Raw genomic sequence first — 19,490 nt, forward strand, 5'->3', positions numbered from 1 at the left:
AGTGCAAATAAATGCAAGAAGATGTAGTGGCTTCAGGCTACTTAGAGCAAGCTAGAGTTATCTTAACATAGTGAATATTTGGTTTTTCTTGGTGTTTACTTGAGAGGATATAAAAAGGATGAAATAAAAATATCTGCTCTCTTTATTGATGGTATTACACTGTTTGCAAGTACTTCATCTTCTTTATTGACATCAATATTTTGACTTTCTGAAGTAGAAGGCCTACTTAATGTGGAAGCAACTGCATTGATAAGTGTGAGACAAAAGCACTGCTTACTGGATTGTAAGGACTATCTATTATAGGCATGCTGCTTTGGTTTGGTGGCCCAAGTTAGTAGAGCAGAAGCTAGGTGGCAGGACATGAGTTCACAAAACTGACAATAGTTCACCATGATGATTCAGTATTATCTTTAGAGAATAGATGTATAATAGACATTGTTCCTGTTTATTGAAAGGCCGGGTTTCTGTGCATTCTGTGAAGAGGTGATCCAGTAGGGGTGAAGGTAAGTGAGGAGTTGGTTATCTTGCTAGTGAAATTTACGACCTAATTTGCTCCTAGTGCAAACTTTTTTTCCTTTTTTTTTAAGAACAGTCTTCTGTTAGTCCTGAATGTCTTCATGGAAGTCAGAGATGACTTCAGCTGACAGTGCTGCATTCCTACTATACATGGCAGGGGTGGTCTGGCAGTCCAAGTGCAAAAGTGGCTTTGGGGGTGCAGTTGGCTCCTCTGCCTTGTCATACACTGTGCTGGCAACACTGCAGCTGTGGGCATGCTTACAGTGGGAATAGAGGTGATCTGGCGTCTCCTGCATTTCAGTACTGGAATACTGCTCTGGAGTGCTTTGAGATCAGAGACTCATCCTGTGATATCTGCTAATGTTTGCCTCTGAGGTTTTCTAGCCACTAGAACAGGCATATTAGTGATTTTCTTTGCAGAAAATACAAAAGAGGATAACAAAGTCGGTTTGTCTTTGGTTTTGACTGTGGTTGCTTGGTGAATAATTGTTTATGGAAACAAAAGCACTTTGTACATGTGAAGTGCACTTTCTGTAGGTAGCACTAAGATAATCTAGAAAGAAAGGTAGCTTTATGGAATGCTTGTTCTCTCTTCCTTTGTATGCCAGGTATCTTAAAAAATGCATTTTTTAAAAAGAGAAAAGCTGCACTTGAGTATGTATAGATGGGACAATGTTTAGAGCTGAACCATAAGAAGCCTCCAAGGAGGTGTAATTGTGGAGTGAGTGATAGGCAAGTAGTTCTGCTGGTGAAATATGTATATAATTCTTATTTTCAGAGCGTGCTTAATTTTATCGTGCACTTCGGTTTATCTGTGAATAGTAGTGCAAGATCAAACTTCAAGATGCTTTTCTTTCAGCAGGTTGTGGGGGCTTCAGACCACCATACTCTCACTGTTGTGGGACTTAGTGTGCTTCTTTGCCCTGAGCCTTGAGATTGAGGCTTGAAGTCAAATTCTTGAAATGAATTAATGTTTTAGTATCTTGCTGGATTTCTGATGAGAAGATTTCTCAACAACTTGGAGAACTGAGTTATGGAAAGTAGAAAACTTCTCCAAGCTGCATTTTTTTTATTATTTTATAAATTTATATAAGTTTTGAAACTTGCTGGCTGCTGTAGGACAAAGACTGGTGGCAGATGGGACCCAGTACTTTCAGTGTTAGTCGAAGGATGCCTTGCAAAACAGAAGGTAGCATAATCTGGCTGTTTTTTCAGGCTCCCTTTTGGCTCTCTGAAAGACGATTGGAATTTCCTTTCTTCCCTTCTCTGAAAATATTTCCTTGTCAAAAGATGAAGAGGAATATAGAAAGGCTTCCTTTAGCAGGTTACTGACTTGTGATGAATCTCATATTTATTTATTGTAATATATGTTTAAATAAACAGAGTAGATAGGTGAAAAGCTGAGTTGTCTGTAGATCACATGGCAATATAGGCTTTGGTGTGCCATCATGAAATCAAAATTGTTTTACTTTTCTCCATTAAAATTCCATAAACATGAATTGGCTGACTCATTGCTAATCTCATCAGGATTAAGAGACTTTAATCTTACTCAAACAACATAATAGCATAATGGAGTAAGAGACTGGAAATTGATTTTGCTTGTTTGTACTCCATGCATTTGCATGAAAGTCCTTACTATTTCCTAATTTAAAGCATCCAATCAACAGCTTGGAGATGATCTGGTAAAAATAAATTTAAAACTGGAAATTCTCTTACTAAATTATTTTAGGTTACACTCTTGAATGCTAAGTTATTTGAGGTCTCCATAGATCTGAGCTGCTCTGAGAATTAATTCCCTTCCCAGTCTATGATAGGGAACATGAATCTTTGGTTGTATAAGCTAGGGAATTACATTTAAAAGAGAACCTACAGCTACTCTTTCATTATTAACAAATGCCTGTTAGAAGAATGGTCTTTCTGACCTCGTAGGCAGTTCTATGCACATCTGTCAATGTTTGCCATATGAAAGCATAAAACTGGTGCTCAATGCAAGTGTTACTTCAGGACTCTTTTGAACAGGTGCTTTATAAAAATCTTGAAGGGATAAATCCTGGAGGAGGGCAAAAAGCGGGTTTCTGAACTTGACAGACATCCAGCAAAGGACAAAGGAATGTTAATTGGTTATACCTGAACTTTTGGCTGTAAAATACTCTCACATGCAAGTGGCAGTAGTAGTTATTACCCTGCTCATTACCTGCATTTGAAAAGTTGGCTTCCTGACTGGGAAAATTGAGCCTGAATTGGTGGGGTTTGATACAACCATATCGTTATCTTAAGTCACTTGAATCCACTGACAAACAGATGCTAAAAGAGGTATTTTTCCAATGTTTCAGCCACTCTGTTCTCTAACCAGCAGCCTCAGGCAGAAGGGATTAAATCTTGTCATTAGATGCTACCCCTACCAATCTGATCTGTTTTGAGTCAGCATGCTAAAGATTTTTAACCTTTTAGAATGCAATAGAAGTTAAGCTAATAGTGGGTGGGATGGTGAAGTATAATGAATGGAAAACTTGTCAGTTCATCCCAACAAAAATCCTATAAATATCGGTGATACCAAATCTATTTTGAAATTATTGGAACGTGGGCTTTCTAATGTAATATTTAAACAAAATGTCATATTTCAGTTGCAAGATGCTGAGAATCCAATTTGTTACATAACAAATACAATTTGTCTAAAAATAACAGCAGAGGAGTACATTCTAGGCTTAAGAAATCATTAGCTGCTACAAGACTTTTTGCTACTCTTGTAGCAATTACTACAAGAGTAATTGCTAATTAGTGTGGTTTGTGGCCAGTACTGATGAAGTCACCAGAATAGGAACAAATGCACTTAAGCCAGCTGTGGCATTTAGTTTCTTGCTTGTAATCCTTCTCATTGGCTTGCCAGGAACATGCCCAATGTATTGACTCTCTTTCTACACTGAAGTACACAGAATGAAGAGATATTTGCTTTATTGCAAGTTATTAATTGGGTGAAGCTTGGTTTTTAACAGCTTGCTGCATTCTGAGCTGTACTTGTGGCTGTGGGCACTCTGCTGGCTTCCAGTGCTAGATACACACTCCAGTAGTCAGTTGTGTGGAATGAAGGTGCTGCCAGGGGCACAGCATATTGTGATCATGAATTTGAGGCTGTAGGCAGAGGAGAGGCTTGAAGTCTGAACTCTAATACTGTTAAGCTGTTTAAACTTCTCTACAGAGTTGTCTTTTTCAAGGAGCACAGATCACTCACTCCCTGCAGAAGGAAAAGCTGGTTTTGCTAGGACTCCCAATAGTTAATGTTGAACTGTATCAAAAATATATTTCTGGCCTCCAAAGGTATTTGCATTTCACCAATAAAGATCAAGCCATAAAGAAGGAGTAGAGAACTTTTTTTATAAAGTTGACATCTTGATGCTCAGATGGGTCTCTGAAGCCATCATCTCTAGAATATGTTCAGCTTCCAGTCTTTAACTTTGCTAGCTTGATTAGTTGCTAAGAAAGAAACTTCAACTTAATTGTAGCAAAATTGTATTATATTGAAAGTAGACTGATAAAGGGAATTTTTGGTGATTGGACAATATGCTCTGAAAGAGGCTTGCATAAAATTAACTTAAAAAATTCTCTTCAGCTCTGATCTGTGCTTTTGCTAGGTATGTAGTGACCTGTCAGAACTTGAGAGATTAAGGCCTAAACTTCATCTTTGAACTGAAGAACTTTCACATCAAACCACTCAAAATCATTTATCCAGTTCATTCCTGAGCAGTGTGTATACTGGGGAAGGGACAGGACTAACTGCTAGGGTGAGATATTGTCTAGATGAGCTTCTATTCCAGGGTCTCCAACAAACAGCCTCAGTTTTGCTCATAAGTGTTGTGACCAACACTATTTCAGGCCACTATTTCACTGCTGGGCTGGCATGTTTAGGTACCTTCCTAATATTCCATGCCCTTGGAGATATTTCAGCATGGAGAGAATGTTTTGTAGTAGCCTTCACAAAAAACTTAAATTGAGCAAGTAAGATAAAATTGCTTTCAAGGTTTTTTTTTAGAAAACAAAACAAAACCCCAAAAAACTCCAAACAAACAAAAAATAAAAACATACAAAAAGACCCCCAAACAAGCAAAGCCAAAAAAAGTGTTAACTGGCTATATATGTATTTGCAGTTGGACTGAAGTTCTGCTTTGCATTTCTTTAACAAATTTTTCTCCTTTAGAGGTTTGGAACTTTAGGAGGAAAGTAGATCTAGATTTGAAAATCTGGAATTTATGGAAGACTGATAGAAATTCTATATTGATTTCTAATTATTTTATAATAAGGACAGCTTCAAAGCTTTGGAAATCATTGTTTAGTACTGTTCAAAGATTTGATCACTGGTCATTTCCAGTTCTGTGCTCTTCTGTGAGGTTACATTTGCAACACAGAGTAACTGCAGTGACAGCAGAGGATGGCAGCAAGCCTACTGTGCTTCATGTTTGGATGCAGTCAGCTGTCAGTACAGCTGGTTGAGCTGAAGTCTGAATGCAGAAGTAGGGGCAGTGATGCCTGCTGCAGCAGGTGTGGGCCAAAAAGGAGCTGATGCAGGCTCTTGCAGGGGTGTAGGCTACCTTTGTGATCAAAATGTGGGAGACAGAGAATGGGAAAGAAGCTTGTGTTCTGCCTGATTAGGGATGACCCTTCAAAAATTTGTTCTGGTCTATAACCTAATGATAAAAGAGGGATTTTCAAAAATTACTGTGTTCCACAAGGGATGGACTGATTACTAAACGAAGGACATGGTTGGATTTGTGAGGTACAAAGGCTAGGAAAAGGTTAAAATTTAGATAAATTTTTCAGGCTAGCTTTCTTCACCCAGAATGTTCAGTGCTTGTGGTGAAATCTGAAGGCTCATTCAGTAACAAAATGCATAATGGTATCTGTGGGATGAAGAATAGCTCAGTAGGTCTTGGTACCTGTCTGTGATGCACTTGGGTCTTGAAGATAGGGATACTGGCAACAAGTGGCAAGAGTCCAGTTCCTGTTGCATGAAGAAGTTCACCCGTGCTGCCCAAGTGCTGCACAGGTCTGACTCTTACCTTAGCCTGCTGTGCCTGGTGCCTTGGCTACAAAACAGGAAACCTGCGGTGGGGATGGATGTGTTGAGACTGGGTCAACACTTGTGAATTAGAGAGATTTCATTTTCATGTGCTTATGTTGGTAGCTATCTGAAATATTTGCTGTTTGCTGGTGAATCATTCCTTAGTGAATCATTTTAGCTGGGCATTTCTGGCTTATCCCCTAGCATGTAGTTCTGATTGTCAGGATAAACAGCATGACAAGTACAAGGTGACTTTAGAAGCAGATACAAGTGGATATGTAATAAATTGATCTGGTATTTAGTCATTCACTGTGATTGTTGATAAGTTTGCTGAAGTGTGAACAGTTTCCCTGAGGGAGGAATGCATTAAGGAATTATCCAACTTTCTGTTATGTTTGTAAGCTTCTGTTTTTAATCTAGTCCTTTCATATGCACACTAGGTATACTAAACAAGCAAAAACCTGTTAGGGAAGTGCACACAAAAAAGAAACTTACATTCAAGTCTGTTTTACTAGAATAAGTGTTGGACCCAACAAGATGCAAACACATCTATTACATCAGAGATGAACATTGTCTTCAGCATTAAAGCAAAACACAAGTACTTCCAGCTTTGATGATACTTCTTATCAGCATTATGTCAAGCTTCTAGCTCACTTTCAAGCAGTGTGTGGGGAGAGGAGCCTGCATTGCAGAACAATCAAGCTGTAATTGCAGGCAATCCTGAACATGTGATGTGTTTACTGTAAAGGGTCAGGGAAGTACTTATTTTTTTGAAGGACCAAAACCAAGCCTCAAACTCCAAAACTCTGAACATTATGATGTCTAAAAAAAGCTTTTGTAATGTTTGATGTCTGACTCATTTTTGTCAATGCCTGGAGCTGCCAGCACTGAGTCAGTGATACTCAGCATTATGCATGGAAGGGATTTCCAATAATAAAAAGCAGTACTGATGCAAGGCAGCACACTTGATGGTAAATATGCCAACAGTACTGGCTTAAACTGGATTCTGATGGCTCTTGAGTATCCTGTATATGGCTTATGGATGTTCTACTTGCTCTGAGAGAAGCTCACAGAGCACACAAGCCATTGAAGGATGTAAGGAGATCTAGGAAACTTTGAAATAAGGTAGATTCAGTGTGGCTATGATGGCTGGGATGAGGCTGTAGGGTGCAAGTGGGAGCCCAGGACAGGAAGCAGTCAACACCCACCCTACCTGGCTGATTTTGGGCCTGCCCCTTCTAGTGCTATTGCTGTACTCCTCTCTAGATGTGTTGGAGGTTCCTCTGCAGTCTGTCAGACCTCATCAGCCTGGAAAAGGTGAGATAAGAAGTTTGGGTTCAAGATAGCAGTTCCCTACAATGGGACCTTATCTTAGGTCCTTATATCTTATATAAGATATCTATATATATAAGGATATGGTTATATCTTAGGCAAGCTAGGCTGGTGTAGTCAGCTGGTGAGCTTCTACTCTATTTTTAGTAAGGAAATTAAAGCACAACTATATACAGAGGACAAACAGATAGATGCAACATTATCTGCTCATGGATGCATCTGTGTAGGGAATAGATAATATTCTCAAACATTGTTCTCTGATGGTTTCCTCATGCATTATGCAACATGTTTCCCTAATGAAAGCTGGATAAGAGCACCTAAAATTTTAGAGTTACCTTCCTCTCCTGAGGCAAAAGCACTTACTTGTAGCTAGCAGTGTCTTCCATGGTTTCCTGTCATTATGTTGCTCATAAATATTTGATTATCTCTTGCCAGCCTTTGTTGTGCCAGTTGTCAGGTGGTGCATGCAGCTTCCTGTTGGTGGAAAGAGATGGGCTCGATACATCCCTCATATCTGGAGCCTGGCTCTGCACAGGCACAAGCAGAACTGAACCCCACAGCTGATGGTGTCACCAACATTTGTGTGCTGGTAGCTTTAGAAAGGATGAACTGGCCAAGGTGCTGCTGTTGGCAATTAGCAGCCAGTGGTGTTCTTCACACCTCCCCTTGCTAATGTGGGCTGGCCTTCTCAGAGCACACAGCTGTCCTTCCATAACTGCACTGCCTTGATAAGAATAGATATGTATTGCTCCTATGGGCCTCGTGGCCCCAGGGAAATCTTCTACAGATCCAGTGCTTTGTTGGGATGGTCACTCCGGGTACAGTGCAAGAAGCCAAGTCCTTGCTTCCTCCTATGGCTGTCTTCTGAGGCTTTAAACAAGCTGCTGATGTTTTCTTTTATATTTTCTATCCAGAAAGCAAGCAAGTTGTTTGGATGGAGTGATGGAAACAAGGGAGATGGACTGCCAGAGAGGAAGGACCCTGGAAAGCTGTTTTTAGTGCTTGATAGTTATATACATGACCCACATAAAGGACTAATGGTCATGGTTATCTAAGATGTATCCAACATAATTAGATGTGACTTTAAAGAGAGGCACATAATGATGAATTTACTGTGGGTGAAAAAGTGAAAACTGCTCTTTCTTTTCTCAAGGGAGAGGGGTTTTTATTGCCTATATTGATAGCTGAAATAATTTCTAACCTTTTCATTTGACAGCCAAGATACTTTGCTATTAACCTTGTTCTGAAGCAAAGAAAAGTAAGTTAAAAATAACCCTTTATACCTGCAGAGGTGAATGGGTGTCATGACCTGTAACATCATAGATAGCATCTCTGGTAGGAACAGAACATCTTTCTACTAGGATTTCACTTGAGAAATTGTGCTTTAAAACCTGGTAGAGGTGGGGAGGAGAGGTCAGAGTCCAGGAACTGGACAGGTCATTGTTTCAAGTGCTGAAATTGAGGATGATGTTGAATTTTCCTTTTTTTTTAATTGTCTGGTTGAAATTATTAGAATGTTTCAGTGAGAGGCACAGCTGTCTTTTTGTGCATGGGTATCCACAGGCACCTAGTGCACACTTGCCTTCTATGAATCCAGTGCGGAGCAGTTGGAAAGTGCAAACATATATTTCACAGATTACTGTGGGGATCACTTTAATCAGCTTTGAGACCTGCTAATGCTGTGGAGATCTTTGAAGGACTACTGCTGTTTTCATCTCCATATAGCCAGTGCAAGAAGGAATGAACACCATGTCTCTGTGCCGCTGCTGGAAAAGATGCTTCTCTCTAGGTAACTGGATACAATGGGCAGCTGCTTTTGTTGTGCATTACCCTGAACTGAGGGTGGGCAGAATTAAGAACAACAGCTTTGGGAGTGCTTTGGAGCAAAAGGTTACTATGTATGCAGCAAATCTTTCTAATCTACTGTTGGCTAGAAGCCAGCGTTATAGGCCTCTGGGCTTTTAGTAGGAGAAAACAGCTTTAAATCATGAGCATGTAATGGAAACCCATTTATTTTTCTTGTTTAAATTGTTCTCTTAGAAATCAAGATCAGCTGTGCTTGCAGCTGATATGCTTAAAGCTGTTAATAAATTGTTATAGAACAGATGCAGTGTTGTAGAACAGAAAGGAAAAAGCACTTGGGTGTCAGAATGCTAACAGAATTATGATGCACCGAAGATATTTTTAGCTTCAGCCAATATTAATACAGGGAAACAAGCCTCAAAGGTGTGAGGCAAGAAGGCTGTAGCTGCTTTCTTCTCAGGATTAGCTTTGGCTGTCAGTTGTGCTAAGCAGATTTCTGATGTCTGTTTTTTAAATATTCCACTAATCACACAACAGATACACTGTACTTGATAGTTGTGTATGTGGCCCACAAATGGGATTACTAGTCATGGTTATCCAAGGTGTAGCTGACAAAAGTGCTAGAACTACAGGATCCTCCTTGAGCAGGAGGGATTCTTATTCTTCTTTGAAGTGTAAGAATGCAATGTAGTTTAGCTTCTGCCACCTCATGTTCACTTTCAAGAAACTGTTTCAACAGCCACATCTCTGATCCAATCTCAATATTATTGCAGTCCCTGTAAGTAAGGTGGGAGTAGAATTAGTGTTGTGCGTTGTCAAATGCAATGGTTTGTGTTTAAAGTTTTTTCCTTTGTATTGAAAGTTTTTTTTTTTTCTGTAGCAGAAAATTCAAAAGAAACACAATTTAAAAGTTTTTATCTCAGAGGCTGGAAGTTCACACAGAACGAACACAGTTTGTTTTCATGTGTTTGCCCGATGAACCTGCATTTGTACTGTTGCCTTGTATGTAAAAATTCTTAAGTTAAATGTAAATCTAAATCAAATGCCCTCCACACTCTCAAGTACTGAAGACTTGTTCATTGTTTTCTAATACACGTACGTGCTTTGAACTCAATTGACAGTTGGTATGGTAGGCCATGCTATCCAGGAGTTAAAAATAATAGTAAATTCTGAAAAGAGCAGTGAAGTGGTGGCACGTGGCATTACCAATAGCAGAAACCTTGTTCCCCACAGTGTCAAAACCAGGTAACCCCAAAGAGAGAACAGCAGTGCCTGATATATTGAGTTCTCACTGAACCAATGCCTCTGTTATCTCCTTCAAAGTTGCATTAACTGGTGTTTCTTATGGGACTTGTTCATGTGCTGTTGGTTGGAAAAAATTGATGACTTTTTTTTGGATGCCTTCATGCCTTTATAGTATCTGTGAAGTTGTTGGAAACCAGATTCAAATTTTCGGAGTTGAATCTGAGTCTGAGAAGTGCAAATTGCCTGAAGAGCTTTGAAAAAACCTATTTCACAGGAAGTGTTTGGATTTGAACTTGAGGGATTTTAGTGACAGCTTGGGAAGCTCCTTGAGCTTACTGGAACTGCAGTGTTTGCCTATTTAAAATTCTGGTGTTGAACAGTTTAAACTCTGCTGTAGCTGAGTATTCAACTTCTTGTCAGGCTATTAGGTATAATTTATATGCTGCCTGAAATTTATTTTTTCAGGCATCAGATATGCTGTTGGTTCTTATAAATCAAACACATGTTGTATATACCAAAAACCCCTTCTTGAAGTCTAAGTTCTGGTGACAAACTGCTTGTAAATACACAAGTGAGTTTGGGTAAGAGTGAAGCTTCTAGAAAGACCATTTTTGTTTAATGCAATATGGGAACTCTTCAACTAACAACAAACCACTTGGTTGAACTGGTGTCAATTACCAGTCCCCCTAATAATTTTGTTATTATATTTTGTTAGTTAGGAAGTTGGGGTGGGAAAAAAAGGAATTAACTTCTCTACTGACTAGTGATGCATCTTCATCCTTGGAGTTTAGCTGACACTTGTGACTATGAAGCTGGAGGCAGAATAAGCATAGATCATGTGCAGTGTTATTAGTTCAGCATTATCAGCAGAAACTACTTGGTTTTGACATTAAGTGAGAAGGTACAAAATTACTTGCGAGACGGAGAAGGGCTATTTTAGGCCAACGTTCTTCTTGTGGTCTCACCAAGGTTGCATATGAGGATGGTTAGAGAGAACAGAAACATTATGCCTTTATTTTGTCACTTCAAGAAGCAAAAAGAAATGCACCAAGGAGACTTTAACTTCGACTATAAGTAGCCCTAGGCACCTTTTCTTTCCCATACCTGAGTATTTGGCAGTTGATTTTTTTGCTTTGAATAATGTCTGTTATTCATACAGAGATAGGTGAATTTTATTGTGTGGATCTGCTGCTTATCCCTTCCCTCAGTAAGAGTTCTGTTCTGTCTCTAGAAATGTGCAGTATTTGTGTGTGAGTGCATCTGGATCCTCTTTGTATACAGTTTCTGCTGAACTCCTGAGGTAGCATAATTCTGGTTGCTGCTGTTTAGTTCTCTGAAGTCTCTAATGTTCTGCTAGGAATTAGTTTTGTTTGTTTGTGATAACGTTTAGCTACTTCATTCAAGTGAATTTGAGCATATGCAAAAAAAAAATCCAGGCTCCAGCTGTCTCTGTGGCATGCAATTCCATTTACAATTGGAGCCTGTTCTTCAAAAGCAGCAGTGTTTTCTGCCTTGAATTTCTTAGAACTAACAACTTCCTAGTTAGTAATTTAAAATTATTCAAAAAGATCTTTTTTTAGTGTTGTCAAATTTAGCTTAAATCTGGGATAAACACAAGAAAAGTGACTAAACTTCACAAGGAACATACTATTCTGTTCATGCTTAACATTAGCAGGGCCAAGCAAATGGAGTGCTGGTTCTACTAGTTTCTTTAACCTCAGTGGTTGCTTTTGCATCAGCTGAAGCTACAAGAAGTCTTCCATAAATGTGTGCAGTTAACTGAAGTGAGAGCTACTAATGCTGTGTGTCTGTTAACACAATCATGTATGAGCTACTGATCCACCTATACTGAGAGTATCTGTGCATTTATTATAACACAGCAGTTCTTCTGCAGCTCCATCCCACAGGCAGACTTGGATTGACCAGTGTACATCCAAGCTTATCTCCTGGCTTAGCTGAGCTCCCATGGCATAGCATTCTTTGCATCCCTGAAGTTCACTGTGGGATGCCAGAAGTCCATGAGCATTGTCCCAGTGGCTAACTTTCCTGTCCAACAATAGCCTTCTTAGTCTTGTTAATTTTGATAAACAACACATTGCATAGCTGTAAAGAGGAGGAGGGAAGTTGCAGGCCTGTGTCTGTTTACTTTCCTGTGCAATATCTGTTAGCTTGATTGATGACAACTTCCTCCTTGCATCTTGGAATCTGGAGAATAATGTTCCTTTGGTCTTCTGTGGTGCTTCTGAAGCTTCATTTGCTTTTAATATCCTTTTGGAGCTACTGTCTCCATCCATTTGTTTATTGGTTTGTATCTCACATAGAAAAAAATTCTTATCTTCAAAACTGATTCACTGCTGTGCATAAAATAGCTGTTCTTTCTTGCTGTGCATCTCTAAAACATCTGCTATAAAGACATGGATGTCTTTTTGTGTTCTGATTTGAACAGGGGAGTTATCCAAGAGCTTTAACTCCCACTGTCTCAAGTTTGACTCACAGTAGTCAAGTTGCTTGAGCTGAACACAAGGTTTTTTCACTAACAGTTTAGCTGTTGGCAGATACAAATTCAGGCTAACTTTAAAGAATAAAATCTTGTTTGAAGAACTCTAATCTGTTTTTTTGCTTACTTACTATGCTTTTAGGTTTTCTGCATGCAACTATTAAAAAAAAAACCAAAACAACCCAAACAAACCAAAACAGCAAAAACACCCCCAAATCATAAGAACCCCTGAAAATCCAAACCAGCAATAAAGGCACTTGGAGGATGTACCTACCAGTTAAAAATCAGACCGGAGTTCACTTCCAGCTTTTCTGTTTCCTGTTGTCTTTAGTCAGTAACAAGAAAAACAGTACCTTCCCTGGAAGTGCACATAATGCTGTTTGTGCCTTGCTGCACAAGCTGGCAAGTGGAGGGGCTTGAACTGACTGAGTACTCCCTTGGATATCTGCAGTAACATTTCAGTAAGGAACTGCACTGATTTATTGTCCACTTCTGGTGTTGCATGATAGCAAGCACCGAGCCCATTAGTGTACAAGAGCTGTTGTAGGGCTCCTAATGGCTGGAATGATGGAGATGGACAGAGAGCTTATGCTCCAGCCTGGGAGGTGTTCCCTGATGATAGTCTAAACATTGCTGTGCATGTGTTCCCACTTATTGTGTATGTTGAAGCTAACAACCATTTTCTGTCACTAGAATTTGTCATGGCCTCCTAGATGGAAGCACTCTTAACCCTATAAGCTGATTAGATACTACTGGCTCAGAAGATCAGTGCCAGTGAAGTTCTGGGTGAAAATGTACAGTACTTTGCTCCTTTTTGCTACTCCGCTTTTGTATTCCCATGGAAATCCTCCATTTGTTACTGTCATGTGTAAAAGATTGTTTTTAGTAAAGGGAAGTTCTGGTTGGCCTCAAACTGCAAGGCACTCGCTTGGGAAAGAGCAAGAAAGTTTTATAACTGCCTATTAAAATTGACAGCATTTGTTCATATTTTCATACTTCCATCTAAGTTAATTTGGTACCACACATGCTAACTGTACCTGCTGAAAGCTTTAAGTTCTTAAAAGATAAATATTAGTAATATCCATGGTGCTGTTTACAGAACCGAAACAGTTTGCAATAAAACACTTCTAAAGCCCCATCTACTAAATAAAACTTTCTATAGAAAATAATATCTTAATTTCTTGATGCAACTTGCTTTACTAAGATTTAGGGTATCATTTGGGCAGGAATCCTGTATCATATTTGCTTCTCCTTTAGCAAATGAAAGAACCACATCATGTCCAGAAACTTAGAGCAGTTCTTGCATGGTTCTTGAGAGAGCTGAGAGGTGTTTTGCAACTCTTGCTGCTGCTATTATGAACTGTGGTACTTGCATGCAGATGATCTAAAGACCTCTTAATTTGCAGGACATGGATCTGCAGCGAAGGAAGCATATTTAAAATTACTTTTGGTAATAGAAAAACTAGAAAATAGAAGTTCCACTGTGAAATTTGCCAGATCTTCCTTTGTTTGGACATGAGTATGTCAGAATGTTTAACTTACAGTGTTATGCTGTTGGACACTGTGGCAATTTTCTAAATTCTTAAAAACTAAAACCATAGCACTGTTCATCAGGGATTTTTTTTCCACATAAACTGGTTATAATTCAAGGTCAAGATAGCCCAGTCCTGTGGAACAAAGCTCTCTCTGAGGACCTGGTAGCTGAAGTTTGTGCCCTGGATCTCCTGTTGCCAGCATGCTGTGCTCTGCCTCTTTGAACTCCTACCTTATGTGTGTCTAGACTAACTTTCAGCTGCATTTCTGTTGAATGGTGAAAGCAGCTAGGGGAATAGTGCAAGAAATAAGCTATTTCAGGTAAAACAAACTCATTTAGTCACACTTCAAAGTCATTGTTTGTGTATTAACTTGTTGACAATTCTCAAGTGCAGAACTCCTCATTTGGTGTCATTTTTGGTACTCAGTTTGTGATGGTGATGCTGTAAAAATTGTTATCCCAAGAAAGTGAGCATGTTACTGAATCTGGGTAGCTTGTTGAGAGCCAAATTTGCTTTTCAGTACAAGGAAAAGTCTAATCTTGTCTGCCAGCACTCTAAATACAGCTTTTGGCTGTTCAGGAGTTCGCTCTGATAACTTTCTTTGAGGCTTAACCAATAACAAAAAAGCCATGTTTTTGTAAATGAGAAAGTTTGGAGTCTTTTGGTGAGGCCCTCTTTCACTCTGAGGAAAGCTGTCTTTCATATGTCTCAATTCAGCACTGTCACTTAGTACAGTTGGGAGCATACAGGGAACTTTGTATGGCTACTTAAAGTTTAACTTGTGAAGTGAGTGTCTGAGCTTAGAATCACAGAGTGCTTGAGGTGAGAGGACCCCTGGAAATTGTAGTCCAACTCTGCTGTCAAATAGGGGTAGCTTCTTTACCTCAGTGTACTTTAGCTCTTTCTTGTACTAGATCCTAATCCTGCAAACAGTGTGCAGAATCAGAAGTATGATTCTTGGCTGTAAACACTCTTAACATTGCTTTAATACTAAATAGCATGAGGCCTTTAGTGAATTTCTCCGTTACAAAGCAGCTGTTGCTCATAGCTTGTGGTTCTGATGTTTTGGTGAGGGGCTTAACTGATCTAAAATAATTTGTTCTTAAAAATGGAACACATGTTAGAGCAATCAAGCACTTGACCGAGCTAGAGGTAGTAACTAGCTGGCTGATCTACTTAAGTGAAAAGTGATGAAATTTTGGCATGAGTTCTCTTGTGACTTCTGACAGTTGACAAGCATCCCAAGTGACTCATCTTTCAAAACACTACAGAACTCACAACACTTTTATTTACTCAATCATGCAGAAGCTATGACTGTTGGTGAGCAGACATTAAGGAGGCAGATAGATGCAGAAAAATGTCGTCTTTGCAGGCGCAGTGATGTAAGAGTATTAAACCATAATTCATTGCTTTTCAAGTGATAATAAATGCCATATGAATTTGTCAGGGCATCAAGTCTGGTTTCTCTTAATGATGAGAGAAAGCCATAAAATCTCTTTATTTTTGTCAAGCTTTAATCCCATCTATTTTTAGAACAAACCTCGTTAAATAGTGTGAAGTAAGAGCCTTGAAGAAATGAATGGGCTTTTTAGAAGGGAGTTTATAACTCAAGTCTGACTCATTGAACTTGTAAAGTACAGTGGGAAGCAGTATTAAAAACTTGCAGAAAGTATCTCAGAATTGAAGCAAGGTGTATTAGACAATGTTTAAATTCAACAAGCATCTAAGTAGTTGAGTTGTCATCTTGAAGATGCTTAAGAAACAGGTAGTTGTGTCTTTGGAACATGGTTTAGCAGCAGACTGGGCAGTGCTGGGTTCATGGTTGGACTTGAGGATCTTAAATGTCTCTTCCAACCGAAGCAGTTCTGTGATGCAGACTTAAGATCAATGTGATTAGGGCATTCAACATTTGATGTAGCTGAACATGTAAACTAAATCTGATCTAGCTCTTCTAAATGAAGAGGCTATGAGGTAGTGGTCTGGTATTAATACTGCTAGTTGAAGCATGAGAAGTTGGATGCAAAATAAATTGCATAGCAGTGTTGCAAGTCCTAGGGTGAATAACAGGAAAGGTCCAAGTCTTGTGGGAGACAGTGACAAGTTGGCATGCCCTTAAGTGAAGCCAATGAATCTTATTCCTCCGGATACAGGGAAGTAAACGCTACTCTGAGTAAGAGCTGAGCCTTCAGTTTCAAGTGCACAAGTGTTGGAGGTGGTTAAGTCTGCCATGCTTACCCACAGCCTTTCTGAAACAAAAAAACAGAAGTGCAGTTACTTTTGCATGGCTGAAGTGATGATCTGCATGTGGTCAGGTGTCCTTGAGGAGGATACTTCTACAGGGGGTGTAACCCCTGGGATTGTTACCTGCCAGGAGGCCCTCAGAAGCTAAGGGGTCCTTAACTTTTTTGGAAATATGGGGAAAGGAGAGATCTACAGCCAGTAGTAAAGCCACTCTCTGCAAGCTTTTGGATGTGATCTCCTTAGTAACAGGGGAGGGAGGTGGAAGGCTTTCCTGATGGGCAGGATTATTGGATACTCTTCCAAAATGAGCATTATTCCACTAAGAGTTGAAGCAGCTGCCTTGAGCCACTTTCAAAACCCAAAACCTTATTACAGCTGTTTCTACACACTTGTAAGTCTGCTTTGAAAATATTTCAGTGCAATCTACAGAATGAGACAAGTTGTCCCTGAGGCACCTGTCTTGAAGAGAGCAGCCAAAAGGATAGTATGTTAATTAAACCTAAATACCTCTGAACTTCATCAGCTGTATTGACTCAGTTAATCCTTAAAGTTGTGGGACAGCTTCATAATACTTTGCAGCAAGGAGAACTAGTCAGCAGAAAGATTTCAATCATCAGAGAATGTTATGAAAAAAACCCCACCAAATAAATAAGGTCTCTGGAAAAAACCAACAATTTTTACAGCATGTTTTTTCTGGAATAATTGCACTTCTGTTCTGGCACTTGATTAGGAAAACCAATGAAAGCTGCTTCCTTGCACTTAATGCTCTTAAGAGTATTGTTGTTTGATCTCCTTTGCAGTTACACAACATGAAATCAATGGGAAAGGACAACAAATATCCAGTAGTGCATTTAGTTCTGTTTTTCTGAAGGGGAAAATATCCATTCAGCAAGGCTGAGTGGCCTTCTGTGTCATGGCAAGGTTCTTCAGGCTGAGTAACTTAATATAGTATCATAATGGCATAGCCTTGCATAGTCTACAGTCTTCCTATTTCACTTTCTGAATTTGTCTCTTTTCACAAAGTAAAAATGATCAAGCTGGCATATTTTTACTGTCTGAATTGATATCAACTGGAATGAAAGAAAATCAATTATTTAGCCTCGAACTTGCAAGTCAGCTTAATGTCACCAAAGTATGATTTCACAGTGTGCAACACTTGCCTTGGGCAAGAGGCGGTGCTGTTGAAAGCACATCGGTCTGTTAATTACATCGGCTTTATCGTCCCGGAAAGGTTGTGTGCATGACCGTGGTGTACGAGCAGTGGGTAACGTTGCCCTCCAGTGGCTGACGCCTGGAGAATCCCGAGCCTGTTTGCACTGGCAATAACAGAAGGGAACCTTGGGAAGGTCTGGGGTGAGTGGGATCTAAAAGGGTGAGTTAGTTTAAAAGGGTGTTCTGTTAAACAGGACAAGTTTTCACACTGTATAAATATCTACGTATTTCAATATGCTAAGACTGAAAATTTTCCCTTCAACTTTAGTTAAGAAGGATGTAATTTCAGGGGCCTCTCCCATTCATTGCAGGAGTCCTTTGTAGCCGCTGTCTGATCAGATCAGCTTGTTGCAGTATCATCTTAGCTTCATACAGAAATCAGAAATAGATTTGGCTTTACAGTAGGTTTACTGCTTTACAGCTTCACAGGAAAGTTTGTGGCTTCTGTTAACCTTTGAATGAAGTTCTCAAATAATGCTAACACCTGTACTAGACTTCTATGAAACAAATTGTCATACACTTGTCTAGAGCTACCTGTGCTAGCTTGTAAGTCCATGGCTTATTTAACAAACGGGTAAATTCTCACTTTCATTTAGTTGAGCTGTAAATATATAAGCTATCTCCATGGCTCAGGAGGGAAGGGGAAAGCAATAAATCTGTCTCCACAACTTCATGTTTTGAGGCTTCACAGAGGGAATAGCTAGCTCCTTTCCCTTATGTTTTTGCATTCTTTTAATGTAAAAGTAAACAATGCTTATGGAACTCAATTCACTCCAGACCCAGTGGGAAATGAAAATTACCTTATGCTTCTGCCGCTTAAAGTCAAAGCTTTAAAGTTGCAGGTGTAAAGCAAGACAGTATTTTTTTTTTAATCAATTCAGTCCGAGCCTTAGCTTTAGGGACGGACTGCCCAGATGCTCGGCCGTAGCCCCGTTCGGTGCCCGGGCCGGGGGAAGGCAGCTCGGTCCGCCCGTGCGGGTCTGGGAGGGCTCTGGCGGAGCTGCTGCGCGGCTCGGGGCTCGGGAGGCGCTGCGAGCGGGCGGGCAGCGCCGAGGGGCCGCGGCGGTGCGCAGGATGCTGCCTGCCTGGCTGCCTCCCTGCCTCGCACGGAGCCGGGGAGGCTGGAGGCGGCGGACACGGGGCGCGGGGGGGCCGCCCGGCGCTTCCCGGCGGGAGCGGGGGCGGCGCTCCCGGGGCGGGGCCCGGCCCATCCCCGCGGGCGGGGGGCGCGGGCCCCGCGCTGTCCCCGCCGCCAGCTGGCTGCGGCCGCCCCGCCGCCCCCTCCCCGGACCCGCATTATTTACAGCCGCCGCCGCGGTAAACAGCGGGCAGGGCGCGCTCGCAGCCGCCGCCCACCGCGGCCCTTCCCCGCGGCGCGGCCCCGCAGCTGCCGGCCCGGCTCCGCTGGGCGCGGCCCCTCGCTGACCGCCTCCCGCCGCACTCTCCTTGCAGGACCTGTCTGTTCCACCTCGGGCTACAAGAAGGCGGATGATGAGATGTCCGGAGCCACGTCCGCGGCGGATCTGGACGAGGCACCAGCCCGCACCATTTACTTGAACCAGCCCCAGCAGAGCAAGTTCCGCGACAACTGGGTCAGGTACGGAGCAGTCCCCGCTTCTCTCTTTGCAGGCGGCAGCCGCGCACCCCGCACCCGTGGGCTGGGAGGGCTCGGGTCTCTCTCCCGTTCCCCTCGGCCCTGCCCACGCCAGGTTTCAACACAATAAAACGTGTGTCCGCCGGGGCGGCTGGTTTTGTTGTCTGTGCTGGGTACCAGGGTCTGGCCAGTGCACGGGCGAATCCAGCAGCAGCAAGTGATGAGCTGCTAACCTCGGCAGTAGTGAGAGCAGGGAGCTGGTAGAGCTGCGTGGGCAAGATGCATGAAAAGGTATTCACTTCAGTAGGGCGCCGAATTTTGGAATAACGGGACCTACTCGAATATTTCTGGATGCAAGGGTTAACTCGTGAAAATTTAGTGGGAGTTTTGAGTAGAATCCAGTAAACTCCATGAAGTGTCCCCTTAAAAAGTAGCATTTGGTTGAAAGAGCAGCTAGGCTAA

At 41.1% G+C, this 19,490-nt stretch overlaps 1 protein-coding gene across 2 annotated transcripts in view; it reads left to right on the top strand.

The window, feature by feature from the left end:
• Window positions 1–19,490, top strand: part of ATP8A2 (ATPase phospholipid transporting 8A2) — a 308,865-nt gene that overhangs the window by 17,332 nt on the left and 272,043 nt on the right. The window contains exons 1-2 of one of the 2 annotated variants that reach the window (XM_064717096.1): window positions 18,730–18,751; window positions 18,887–19,031. In XM_064717096.1, coding sequence (XP_064573166.1) covers window positions 18,931–19,031 — 101 coding nt within the window. In that variant the 5' untranslated portion in view covers window positions 18,730–18,751; window positions 18,887–18,930. Of the gene's footprint in view, window positions 1–18,729; window positions 18,752–18,886; window positions 19,032–19,490 lie in introns of those variants that run through there. The other variant, XM_064717090.1, reaches the window with a different exon arrangement.

This window comes from Zonotrichia leucophrys, chromosome 1 (genome assembly GCF_028769735.1).
Source record: "Zonotrichia leucophrys gambelii isolate GWCS_2022_RI chromosome 1, RI_Zleu_2.0, whole genome shotgun sequence".
Taxonomy (NCBI): domain Eukaryota; kingdom Metazoa; phylum Chordata; class Aves; order Passeriformes; family Passerellidae; genus Zonotrichia; species Zonotrichia leucophrys.